Source organism: Sinohyriopsis cumingii, chromosome 5 (genome assembly GCF_028554795.1).
Source record: "Sinohyriopsis cumingii isolate HCF-2022 chromosome 5, ASM2855479v2, whole genome shotgun sequence".
In the NCBI taxonomy this organism is placed as follows: domain Eukaryota; kingdom Metazoa; phylum Mollusca; class Bivalvia; order Unionida; family Unionidae; genus Sinohyriopsis; species Sinohyriopsis cumingii.
This window is the reverse complement of record NC_142965.1, coordinates 34,221,653-34,234,408: the sequence shown is the minus strand read 5'-3', so window position 1 is coordinate 34,234,408 and position 12,756 is coordinate 34,221,653. Positions and strand designations below refer to the sequence as shown.

At 33.1% G+C, this 12,756-nt stretch overlaps 1 protein-coding gene across 1 annotated transcript in view; it reads left to right on the top strand.

The window, feature by feature from the left end:
• LOC149798915 (protein ECT2-like) overlaps window positions 1–12,756 on the top strand; it is a 191,614-nt gene that overhangs the window by 76,153 nt on the left and 102,705 nt on the right. Inside the window, exon 13 of the mRNA XM_089957002.1 lies at window positions 8,111–8,221. Coding sequence (XP_089813128.1) covers window positions 8,111–8,221 — 111 coding nt within the window. The remainder of the gene's footprint in view (window positions 1–8,110; window positions 8,222–12,756) is intronic.

Below are 12,756 nucleotides of genomic sequence, written 5' to 3'. Positions count from 1 at the left end.
ATAAGGCAATATCATATTTTTACCATCATATCTAGTCAGGCAGAATTTAAACTGTTTCCTTAGTTTATGATTGAACCTTCATTCTGTTGAGTAGATAAATGTATTTTCTAGGTATTGCAAGCTTTGTTTCCCACTACCACAGAGTTGGATCATTTGTGCCTTTCTTTATATATCCATGCATAAGTATGTTCATATATTAATCATTAATGTATTTCATTTTAGGTCTGTAAATTAAAGAAACTAAAAGGTCCATGATACATTTTCTTTAAAGGATTAATAATTATGTTTCCAAGGATTAATTAAGTTGTTAGTTTTTGCTGCAATTCTTAATGGAAATATTGCCTCTGTTTGACTTGGACTTCCATGCTAATTTTCAATATGTAACTTGATGCTGTTGCAAATACATAAGAAGAATATAAAATTTAACTTATTGCTGCATTTTTAGCTTACCTGGCTGTATGCCCAAATGATCCTGGTCCTGTTTGTATTGGTTGTCATCTGTCTATAAACATTTACTTGTTATAATCTGGAGGCTGTTTTGGATCCAATGGACTAGAGCATACAGTCAACCCCTTTGCAGCAGTATTTCAAAATTTAAATGTTGAAAAGGCAGAATACTGAGCCGAATTAAAATACAGTTTGAAAAAGTAGATTTTGATTTTCATTTCTTTTCAAATACAATGCAGGATCTTGTGCTACAACACTATATAGTCCTATTAGGGTTAAGATAAAGAAGGATTTAAAACTGATATTACGAAGTAAAGATATTTAATCGATCAAACTACCTCTGAACAAGCAGACAATGACATTGATGGACTTAAAACCCTAATATAGCATTATGGAACAGATAACAAAATTGGGAAAAGTAGTCAACAAACCACTGATTCACGAAAGTGAAACTTTGGCAGAGCTTATGTTAGTGAAAACTCACTTTTTGGAGCAGAAGTATCCAAAAGACAATACCTGTGAGCTGTGGAAAAAATAAGGAACAGATCAACCTCAGAAACAATCAACAGATTAACGCTTATACAACCAGAGGTGATATCTTTTAAAGATTTTGATTTCAGCAGAGCTCTAAAAGAGTGGAGTAGGAAGAAAGAGAAAAGGATATTGAAGTGTTAGGTAAATAACAAAATAATAATAATAATGAGGGCTTTGTATAGCGCATAATCTTTAGAAGCTCTAAGCGCTTTACAACATTAGACAACACCTATAACATAAAAAAACATATAATGATATGATTACAACAAAAAAACACCATGAAATTAGAAAACATAAAAAACATGCTGAAAATTTTTAAGGTAGGAAACATTATTAGGTCTTTAAGTTTGTTCTTGCAGTCGAAATAGGTGAGTTTTAAGAGCACTCTTAAATGGGATCACTGTCTTTATGTCTAAGTTCAGTGGGTAATTCATTCCACGTTGCTGGGCCCTGGTATGCAAAAGAACTTTGTCCATATGACTTAGTTTTCATAGTGGGAATAATGAGTATATGATTATCAGAAGAGGAGCGTAAATATCTTGCTGCTGTGTACACATGGGTGAGGTCGAGTAGGTATGAAACGTAGCACAGAGAACAAATTTTGTGTTTGATTCTGGATTGAATGGATAGCCAGTGTAGGGTACAGAGCAGCGAGGAGATGTGCTCTGATCGTGGTACTCCAAGGATGATCCAAGCAGCTGTGTTTTGAAGTTTCTGGAGTAGATATTGATATGAACCAGTCTTGAGTTACAATAGTCCATTCTTGAAAGCACTAATGAACACACAAATGTTTTATTGGCATCAACTAAAATATTTGCGAATGGAGCTGATGCGTCTCGGCTCAAGATATGCAGCTTTGCATATGTTCATGACATGTTGGATGTTGGTGCACTGTGAGAGTACTGTCCAGAGTAACACCTAGGTTTCGTACTGACTGAATTTAATGTTGGTGTTACTGATATTTATTGTTTGTGGTAAAGGATGTGAATGAGAAAGTCTTTGTGTTGTGATCAGAATGGCTTCAGTTTTACCATCATTCATCTGCAGCTTGTTACATGTCATTCATGATTTCACATCAGAAATGCACCTCTCTACACCTTGGATAGTAGCATCAACTTCAGTTTGGTGGCTAGATTTGTATATTTGGGTGTCGTCAGTGTACAGTTGGTGAGATACTGGATGACGATCTATGATGCTTGAAAGTGGCTGAGTGTATAGAGTGATGCTTGAGAGCAGCTGAGTGTATAGAATGAAGAAAACAGGTCCAAGAACAGACCATTGTGGAACACCACAACATAGATCAATTGGGCTGGAGTGTGTTCCAAATATGACTGTTCCCTCCTCTCCATCCTGTTTTTCTACTCCCCCTCATTTGGATGACATTGGGAGAACTGTCCCAATTAGAAAAAATCCTGACAGCATCTCTGATGATTTATTTATGCTTTATGAATAATTTATCCCAAGTTTACCTTGTATTATAATTTTTCCTGATAAAGTAAAGATAGTTTATGAAATACAAAAGATGGTTCTTTGCAGACCTCAAAAACCTTGTGAAACCTAAAATTTCATTTTGACCTTTCAAACCTTTTAAAAAAAACCTAAAAAATGTAGGAAACCTAAATACAAAAGAACAAAACCTAAAATTTTGAAAAAATGATGAATGACTGTACGCTGACCTCGCACAGAATGCTTTATTCCACATGGTTTTTCTTTAGGCTTGTCTAGCAGTTGAGAAAGCTTGCAAATTATGCAAGTTAAAGACATCCAGGCATTTTATTTTATCATTCATTTGATAGATCCATAATGGCATATCATTGTTAATAGTTTTAGAAAGAGCAACAGTTGTAACTTTTGTTTAATAAAGGTATTTTTGAAAAGATTAATGATGCGCCTTGTAATTATTTTGAATTAAGTGAGTCAGGCATGCAGTCCAAATCAGAAGATGAATAAACATCACAGAAGTAGTATATATAGTTAGTGACATCACTCTAAAATGGAAGTTATGTTACACTGCAAAAGTATGTAAATTATCCAAAATGAGCACACCTTATAACAATTTCGTCACTTTTCATTCACCAGATATGTCATTTTAATAGGTTTGATCTCTAACTTAAGGAGTACAGACTCTTGGGTTGCACCATTAGCAATTGTTAGTGCCAACCTTTAGATTTATAAACATGGATTAATCTCTGTGTATTCATGAGGAGTGTTGTCAAGTACTGTCTCGACTTTAAATTCACAATTCACTACTCAGTCATCAGGTGCAGGAATGTGTGCAATTGATGCAGTGAACAGTAACATGCATTTACATTCTATTATTCACTGGGATTATGTTTATTTTAGACTAAATCAGAGTGAGAGGATTTCAAATTTACAATTGTGGATGATTTACCCCCAAATTACCCCATAAAGAAAAATCATGGGGGGATACATATTGTCAGTCTTTTTCATTCACTTGAAGAAATATGGACTATTAAAATGTTTTATACATGTTTACAAATTCCTTGTTGTTGATGAGAAACCTGCTGATCTCCAAATCTTGGAAATTTTGACTACATGCTATTTTTAGATGTCAACTTTTGATAAGCTCCTAGCATTGATATTTTAGGGGTTGGGGGGTACAGAAAGATAAATATATAATAATGAGACCCCAGTAAATGCAAAAAAGGTAATATTACTCCTTAAAAATGCATAATTTAAAGTAACTTATGCATAGCTGATAGCAATAGCAGAACTCGTTTCCAACCAAGCTGGCTTTTAGAACCATAGTATGGGCAATTTTTGGAAAGGGACAGTGACATTTCTTTATGCTCGATGCAAATAAAAAGCATGCAAGGGATAAAGTGGAGCAAAACAAGGCTCTTGAAAAGCAGTGAGATGAGAAGCTTCAGGAACTTATAAATCCATACAAAGAAAATGTATAAAACTACTGCAGGATATTGTATATAGTGTACAGTGTATTTTGTATTAACTGGGTATAAAACTACTACAGGCTATTGTATATAGTGTACAGTGTATTTTGTGTTAACTGGGTATAAAATAACTACAGGCTATTGTATATAGTGTATAGTGTATTTTGTATTAACTGGGTATAAAACTACTACAGGCTATTGTATATAGTGTACAGTGTATTTTGTATTAACTGGGTATAAAATAACTACAGGCTATTGTATATAGTGTACAGTGTATTTTGTATTAACTGGGTATAAAACTACTGCAGGATATTGTATATAGTGTACAGTGTATTTTGTATTAACTGGGTATAAAACTACTACAGGCTATTGTATATAGTGTACAGTGTATTTTGTGTTAACTGGGTATAAAATAACTACAGGCTATTGTATATAGTGTATAGTGTATTTTGTATTAACTGGGTATAAAACTACTACAGGCTATTGTATATAGTGTACAGTGTATTTTGTATTAACTGGGTATAAAATAACTACAGGCTATTGTATATAGTGTACAGTGTATTTTGTATTAACTGGGTATAAAACTACTACAGGCTATTGTATATAGTGTACAGTGTATTTTGTATTAACTGGGTATAAAATAACTACAGGCTATTGTATATAGTGTACAGTGTATTTTGTATTAACTGGGTATAAAACAACTACAGGCTATTGTATGTAGTGTACAGTGTATTTTGTATTGACTGGGTATAAAACTTCTACAGGCTATTGTATGTAGTGTATAGTGTATTTTGTATTAACTGGGTATAAAACTACTACAGGATATTGTATGTAGTGTATAGTGTATTTTGTACTGACTGGGTATAAAACAACTACAGGCTATTGTATGTAGTGTATAGTGTATTTTGTACTGACTGGGTATAAAACTTCTACAGGCTATTGTATGTAGTGTATAGTGTATTTTGTATTAACTGGGTATAAAACTACTACAGGATATTGTATGTAGTGTACAGTGTATTTTTTATTATCTGTGTATAAAACTGCAGACCTAAACATGACATTGGCTAAATGTTTAAATTTCTTTAATGGATTATAAGCCAGCAGTGTGCAGGACATTTTAGTGGAAATTACTTAGCACTTGCAGGTATTTTTGTTGTTGTTATTATTAATTAATTTTCACCTGATCTTTTTTATTTTATTTAAAAACAAGCTGGGAAACATACTTTGTCAAATTTTTAATAAATGTTATGCTCACCATGTAGATAATCTTGTAACTGCTTTGTGTCTAGAACCTCAACAAAATTTTCAAATTTTGAAGAAAAAAACTAAAATAAACCTTAATTTTTACAATTTCATTTCATTTCTAACCCTGAAAAGATGCATACCTTTGAAATATGCAATGCAGACTCTGGACCTTTGTTACTCACCTGCACAGTTAAACTAAGATATCCAACTATTGTTCAACTTGTTATATTTCTTAGCTGGTGGTTACATACCATTGGGAACCACTCCGGTGGCCTAGTTAATAGAGCGTGTGCCTTGGATGCACGAGGTTGTGGGTTCGATCCCCAGCCGAGTCATACCAAAGACTTACAAGAAAGGTACTAATAGCTGCCTGCTTGGCATTAAGAGGTTAGTGTTGGGACTGGTCAGCTTGGTGTCAGGATAATGTGACTGGGTAAGACATCATGCTACATGTCTGCGGCATGATGCCTCAGTGCTAGACATCACTATAAACTGCCATACTGCAGACATCGTAGCGATTTGACTGAAAAATTGTTAAAGCTATGTTAAACAATCCAAATCACAAACACACACTTACCATTGGGAGAAAGCACATGGATTAGACAGGGAATACATGCATAACCAAATATCTCAGACACATCTGATAAAGAGTAAGATACATGCATATTAATGAGGTGATCTTGCATCTGATTGGCTGAGCCTGTTGCTATTCTAAAAGCCATATTTCTGGTCAGATTTTTATCCAATTTGGATTATATGCTTAAATCATGAAGATCTTGGATGAGTTGAATAATGAGATCCAATCATAATAATGAAGTAAGCTTACTTCTGATTGGCTGAGTTTGTACCACTATGGAAGCCATATATTTGATATGATTTGGAATATAGGCTTATATGATCAAGATCTCTGACTTTGATAGTTAGTTGGAAGCATTTAAATAGGTTATCTTGTACCTGCTTTGCTGCACTTGTTGCCACTCTAGGGACTATATTTCTCATCACAATTTTAGTAAATTTGGTATGTAGACTTAAATCATCATCAGACTTTGAGTAAATTTGTATAGACTTCATTCAACATCAGACTTGGAGCAAATTTGGTATGTAGACTCATCATTAAGATGTTTGATCAGGGAGATTATGACCAAGAGATCATTGCATATTGATATGGTGATCTTGCATCTGAACTTGTTGGCAATGTAGTGGTTATTTGTGATCAGATTGTTATAAAACTTAGTAGGATGATATCTTGAAGGCAGTAGGGTTTTTTTATTATGAGGAAGATCTCAAATTAACTGTAGTTTTTAACTGATATGCTATATATTTCAGATTTACTGATTTAAAATGTTTTTGCACTCTAAGGAAAACGATGAACTAACCCATGATATTCACTATTGAAAATCTCATGTTTGAAGGTAGAGTTCTTCCCCTTGCAAAAGAGTGCAAACCAGACCCCCAACCCAATACAGAATTCTGGAATAGAGTATACATATATTTAAATTTCAATAGAAGAATAAAAAATTAGCACTGTTTTATACCATGGGGATTAACATGACAAATTTAATTGAAAACTGAAGAAAAATAACAAGCAGAATTTTAGCAAGTAACGTTCTAAGTAGGTTAAATAGTTGCCTATAAATTAAGTTTGTAAAACCTTTGAATACTTTCAGTCCTTGTAATAATGCAGTTTTACGAGACAGTGGTAACTGATAGTGTTGAAGCTTAGATGTGCCTTAAAGGAAGAAAAGAAAAAAGTGGGCTCAGTCCAAGGAAATCAAAATAGTGATGCACACAAAGAAGAACTATATTAACTGAGAATAAGTTTAATTAGATACATAGGTGTTCATCTGCGAACTAGCATCAACTTATAATATTGTAATTTAGCATCAGAATTTCTTTCCACATCCATAGATGCTTTATTTGGAATAGTAGTAATTTTGTTCAGTAAGAATAAATTCTTATAAACATCATGTGTAAATCTATAAACTTATTACTTATTTGAAGAGAATTATTTATAAAACTTTACCAGATTTGAAATTGTTAAATATTTGGAAGCAGGTTTGATATGATTGATGAAATATATGATTCATGTATCCACTGCCATTACTCACATTATTTAAAATTTATATTTTGTATTTTTATCTTTTAATAAAATTTTGTTACCCTGCTATAATTTTATCCTGAAAGAGTAACAAATTTAACCACCAAGAGAACAACTTTTAATTTTAATTTCAATTCATTTGAAAGTAATGTGACTCTAGACCACATTTTAAAGCTTCATCAATAAACTTAACTTTTAAAAGATCTTGGATGACTTTGATTATGAGCAGGAGACAATAAAAAACAATTTAGGCAAAATCAGTATGATATCAAGTTTGGAAGATAAATTACATAGGTTGTGTTCTTTTAATGTTAGATAAATCTGCTTAGTGAACTGCTCAGTTGTTATGATATATAAGCAAGGTGAGTGATATCAGGCCCACTTCAGCCACTTGCTTTTACAATTCTTACCTGCCCAAGCATGGAGAATTATCTTATTTATAATTCTTTATTATAATTTACTTACATAATGTGAAGCTAAAACTTGTGAAACCATCCACTGAATTGAAGTTCTGAAATCGTTTCCAGAAATGGAAAAGTTAACAGGTATGCATAGATCTGACCTCACATGTGGGTTTTGAAAGAAATAATTATGTCAAGAAAAAATATACTCGCCCAAATACAGATTTCACATTGTACTATTCATCAGTTTTAAGATGCATGTGTATGCAGTATTCAGGCGAATTAAGCTCCTTCATTGTTCACAAATAACTCGTAATCTAAGCATGTAATTTATGATTGAGATTTGCTGTTTATATATATAGCTCAAGTCCCCTTGTGATAAACATGTATTTCACGTATGTTATTAAACAGTGTGTCATCAGATCTTTGTAGGAATGTAATATGTTTTTAATAATAACTTTCTTTTTCTACAGTCGGAAGAACTTGTGAAAGCTTATCCTCCATTTGTGAACTTTTTTGAAGATACCAAAGAAAGAATTATAAAATGTGATAAAACAAATCAAAGATTTCATGCCTTCTTGAAGGTAAGTTTAAATCTTGTTTTTTTTTTTTATGGCAACACCTAATGTTAATTCTTTGCTATGAATTAGTTTGTAGGTTGAACTACCTAATTTTGCGCAAAATTTATCCATTCATTTTGAATTTTACAGTAATACTTTTCTTTTTAGTGGGATTTTTTTAAATAATGAAACTTTAATATTTATTTAAAAAAGCATTTTACCAACTGCATTTGGCAAAAGTGTACAATGGTATGTATGCATCGATTTGTGGTAATATCTCTGTTGCTACTTGCAACATATGTTTTTTTGTGTGGCTTTAACACAATTTCTCAGCACAAGATAGGCAATACTAGTAGAACAGAGATGCTCACAGAGCATGTGATCATGCAATTTACCCAAAAGTTGTATGATTTCACACACTTGGAAAGTGGTGATGTGCAAAAGCTCTCACAAATTAGTTTCAAGACACATATGAAAATAAACCCCATGCAGTAGACAGTTGTATTCAGCTTTTAAACCTTAAAGTACTTGTTGCAACATAAGCCAGGCCAGTAGAAATATTGTATTGCTTGTGGCCATGTCTTTATCTTTTCTCTTTACACATCTGGCTTATTTAGCTTTACAGGAATGTTTCTTAAATTGAATTTGATTAGCATATTGGGCTTCATAACAAACATTCTGTCATAGTTTGAACCTTGCATGAAGAAAGTTTTACAAATCTGTGTTTATAATACTGGCTATCTAGAAGACCCAAAATGGCTGATTTCCAGTTTCGATCATCTGTAGGTGACGATTTTGTTTGGCAAATACTAGCTGATCATAGGGATGAAGTCATTTTATATTTTAAAGTTAGAAAGTATATTGAGTATTGGAGCGATCAGATTATGGAGCTGGGAATGTGTTAACTGAGATACCAGTGAGTGATTTGAACCCAGAAATGGTGTTAAATACTAGTCTGATATACATGTAAGTCACATGCTTGGCCCCCCCCCCATGTCATTGATATCTCAACATTAAATGTACAAAAAGTAGAATAACAAGCTGAATTAAAATAACAGACAATTTAAAAACAGTTTGGTTTTCATTGATTTTCTAAAACAATTTAGCACTGCAGTTAATAAATAAGAATGTAACAATAAAATAAAAAGCGATTTTTTTAAAATTAAAATAACTGTTAGTGTTTGAACAAGCAGACTATGGCATTAATAGACTTAAAATCCTAATATAGCATTACGGAAGCATAAATCTGGTATAGTAGTCAGTAGAGTGCTAATTCAAGAAAGGTAAACTTTGGTAATGCTTATGTTAGTAAGAAATCTTATTTTGGAGCAGAAGTATCCAAAAGACAATACCTGTGAGCTGTGAAAAATTGTACATAACAACCGTAAAGAAGTTTTCAAACTTGTTCCAGCTGGCTAAGCTAAATGTGAAAATACCCCTTCAGCCAGCTGTCAGTGAACAGGGAATCTCAATGCAGAATAATGTGCATAAACAGATAAGGAACAGATTAAACTTGGACACAATCAACAGATTAATGCTTATAAAACTAGAAGCAACATCTTTTAAAAATTTTGATTTCAGTATGGGTCTTTCAGAGTGGATCAGGAAGAAAGAGAGATGGATATTGAAGTGTTAGGTACATATTGAACTATGGCTATTTCCTCCTCCCAATCCATTTTGTTCTACTCTCCCTCCTTATTTTTATGTTGGGATGAGGTGCAATGGGGAGAATCCCCCCTTATGATAAAATCCTGGGAGCATCTCTGGTGGCGGAAGAAGCCATGGGAAGCTACTGGCACTGTTTCTCACATACCCACATTGGTGGTAGAATCAGTAAAGGTGAGTGCTTTAGACCATTCTGCAACCTGTGGTTCCTCTAATACATATAACATAGTTCCATTGCAATAAGACATAATTGCTACCCTGTCAAATAATTATAGTCAGTATAAAAACTGTATTTTCATCTTTATTGACTAAAAGTTATTTATGACAAACATTTATAGAACATACTGTAAGGGGTCTGTTCATACATACAGTTCTGATATTTTCCTTCCCATCTTAGTTATCTATTAGCTCTTCAGCATGTGTAGTGTTTTTGCTTTTTAGTTCATTAGTTCTGCTTATAGCTTTTAGTTGCTGTTATGCATAAAACATCAAATTGCTCTCATATCTGTGAGACAAGTTTTTTCTTTAGAACATTAAGCTTCAGGCTCCAGACACTGTTTGTTGTTTAGAGCTATTGCTCAATGCAGAAAAGTTACATTATTGATAGCATTCAAGGTACCACTGTAGTTTGAATATCATTCTTACAGCTTCATCTGCCTTGTCTGACACTGATAAACGTGATACCAATAGCTGCTTTTTGCCAGTTTTATCTTTTGATGAATGTATATTTTCATTACAGCTTGTGAAATTTACAAGGACTGACTTAACAAAATTTGAAACACAAGGACTGACACAATCGTTCATCTGCTTGAGCTTTTGACGTAACTCGCAAAAACAATGCATTCAATATTTTATCATATCTTAGCCTCGAGAATCAGTATTGACCGTTTGCTGATGAAATGTCTTTGGATGAAAACGTTCATTGTAATCATTTCTTTTCTCTTGATCATAGTGATTAATGTTATCTATGGTAAATTCAGCAGAAATAATAGTGATTTGTTTTGTTAATGATGGTATTATTTGCTAAATACTTAAACAGTACAAATTATGCCGTCAGATTGGATTGGCTGTTTTTATTATTGAATTATGAATTAACAAATTCTGAATAGGTGCTTGTTTTTGCTTGATAGTTCTTTACTTTTCATCACATTTATCTAAAACAAAGCCATACTGGTGTTTGTTGTTATAGTGATGCTGACAATATAAAGTGTAAATTCTGTTTGATGATTGACAGTATGAATAGCGGTATAGATGGAATCACTTAGGTGTTACAGTGTATACCCTAATGATAATCTGATTTGTTAGTGGAAGTGCAAAACCACGATTAGGGAACAATTATGACCAATGTTGAAGGCAGCATCACATGTCCTTTGAAGATTTGTTGTCCTGTGCAAGTTTTGTCAGATGATGTTTTTTTAAAAATTTGTAATGAACTGAAGGGCAGAAGTTTGTGGAAATCATAGCATGTGGGCTGGATGTCTTAGGGATTATGTGATTTTATAACACAGAATTGTTTTCAGAGGTATTTAATCCTTTGTATGGCAGAGCTATTGCTGAAGGGCATTGTCAGGTTGAATACCCCGTGGCAAGCCCAGAAGGTGTGAAGAAACCAGGATCCAGGTCGAAAGAAAATCAGACGATAAATGTGTCAACCAATTAGGGATGAGAGAAGCTCAGTCTCCCAGTGGGAGGGGCTGACCTTTTAGTGGGAAAATGCATCATTGTTATTCGTAAACACACATAGAGAAATGTACTAATTCTTGAAGGGTAGAGATGTGTTGTTTGAAGTAGAGTGGAAAGCTTATGTTTTTTGGGGATTCTAGCTACAAGCCACTCTGACATTTAACTCATCAAAATAAGGGATTTTGAACTAAGTAAAACAAACTTATATAGGAAGCTCCCAGGGCACTTACAAGAGTTGGCACTGAGATTCCCAGGGTGTATGGAGTGATGACATGGAGAGAATAAGAATGAAGGAGTAGGGAGGAGGGCAGAAATTAGGAAGGAAGCCAAGTAAACTCACAGGGTACACACAAGAGGCACAAAGTACAGAAGGGGAAGAGGAAGGAAGAGAAATTGGTTGAGCATAATGTTTTACTTAAATCATGCAATCAGTGGATACTATATTATTTTTTCTCCAAATTTGAACACTCACCTTTATATAATTATTCATTTTTGATATATTAAAAATAAAAAGTAAAGCGATAAAAAGTTGTCATTTTTTTGTTATCATCTCCTTAATCAATAACCTGTGTAAATTTGAGAATGTTTTTGAAAAAAGTACAGGAATTCATAAGAATAGCATAAGAGTGCGTTTGGCCATTGTAGACCTACATGTATTTTCTTTTTTTTTCTCCAGATATGTGGCATCTGCATCTGACACATTTCTAAGAAAACAAATTTCTTCAATTTGAAAACTTATCTCACAGGTTCATCATGTTTTGATAATATATTTAGGTAGCAAATCATTTTATACTTTTAAAAAAATGATGCCAGATGTTAATTGAAACAGATTTTAAACAATGTTACTCCTGCATGTTATATGACTGAAAATTGGTTTAGGTATCATTTTAAGCTTTAAAACTTGTTGGATCTTGAAAAGGACAAATGAATAGCACTTTACAAATTTCAAAAGATGAATATGAGAGTGATGTCATATATCATTCACATTGTCATGCTCATTTCAGACTTGACTTTATGATCATTCAGCCAAAGTTAAACATATAGACTAGTTAAAGAGAGTGTTGTATATAAATAATTTGTCCTGTTCTCTGTTTGTATTTGTTATCAATCCACACTGATTTTGCCTAATTGTGAAAAGAATTTTAACCATCTGCAGATGTAGGTTGTTAGCAAAACCAAATGTACTTTCTCATAGTTTCCTGTCATTATAA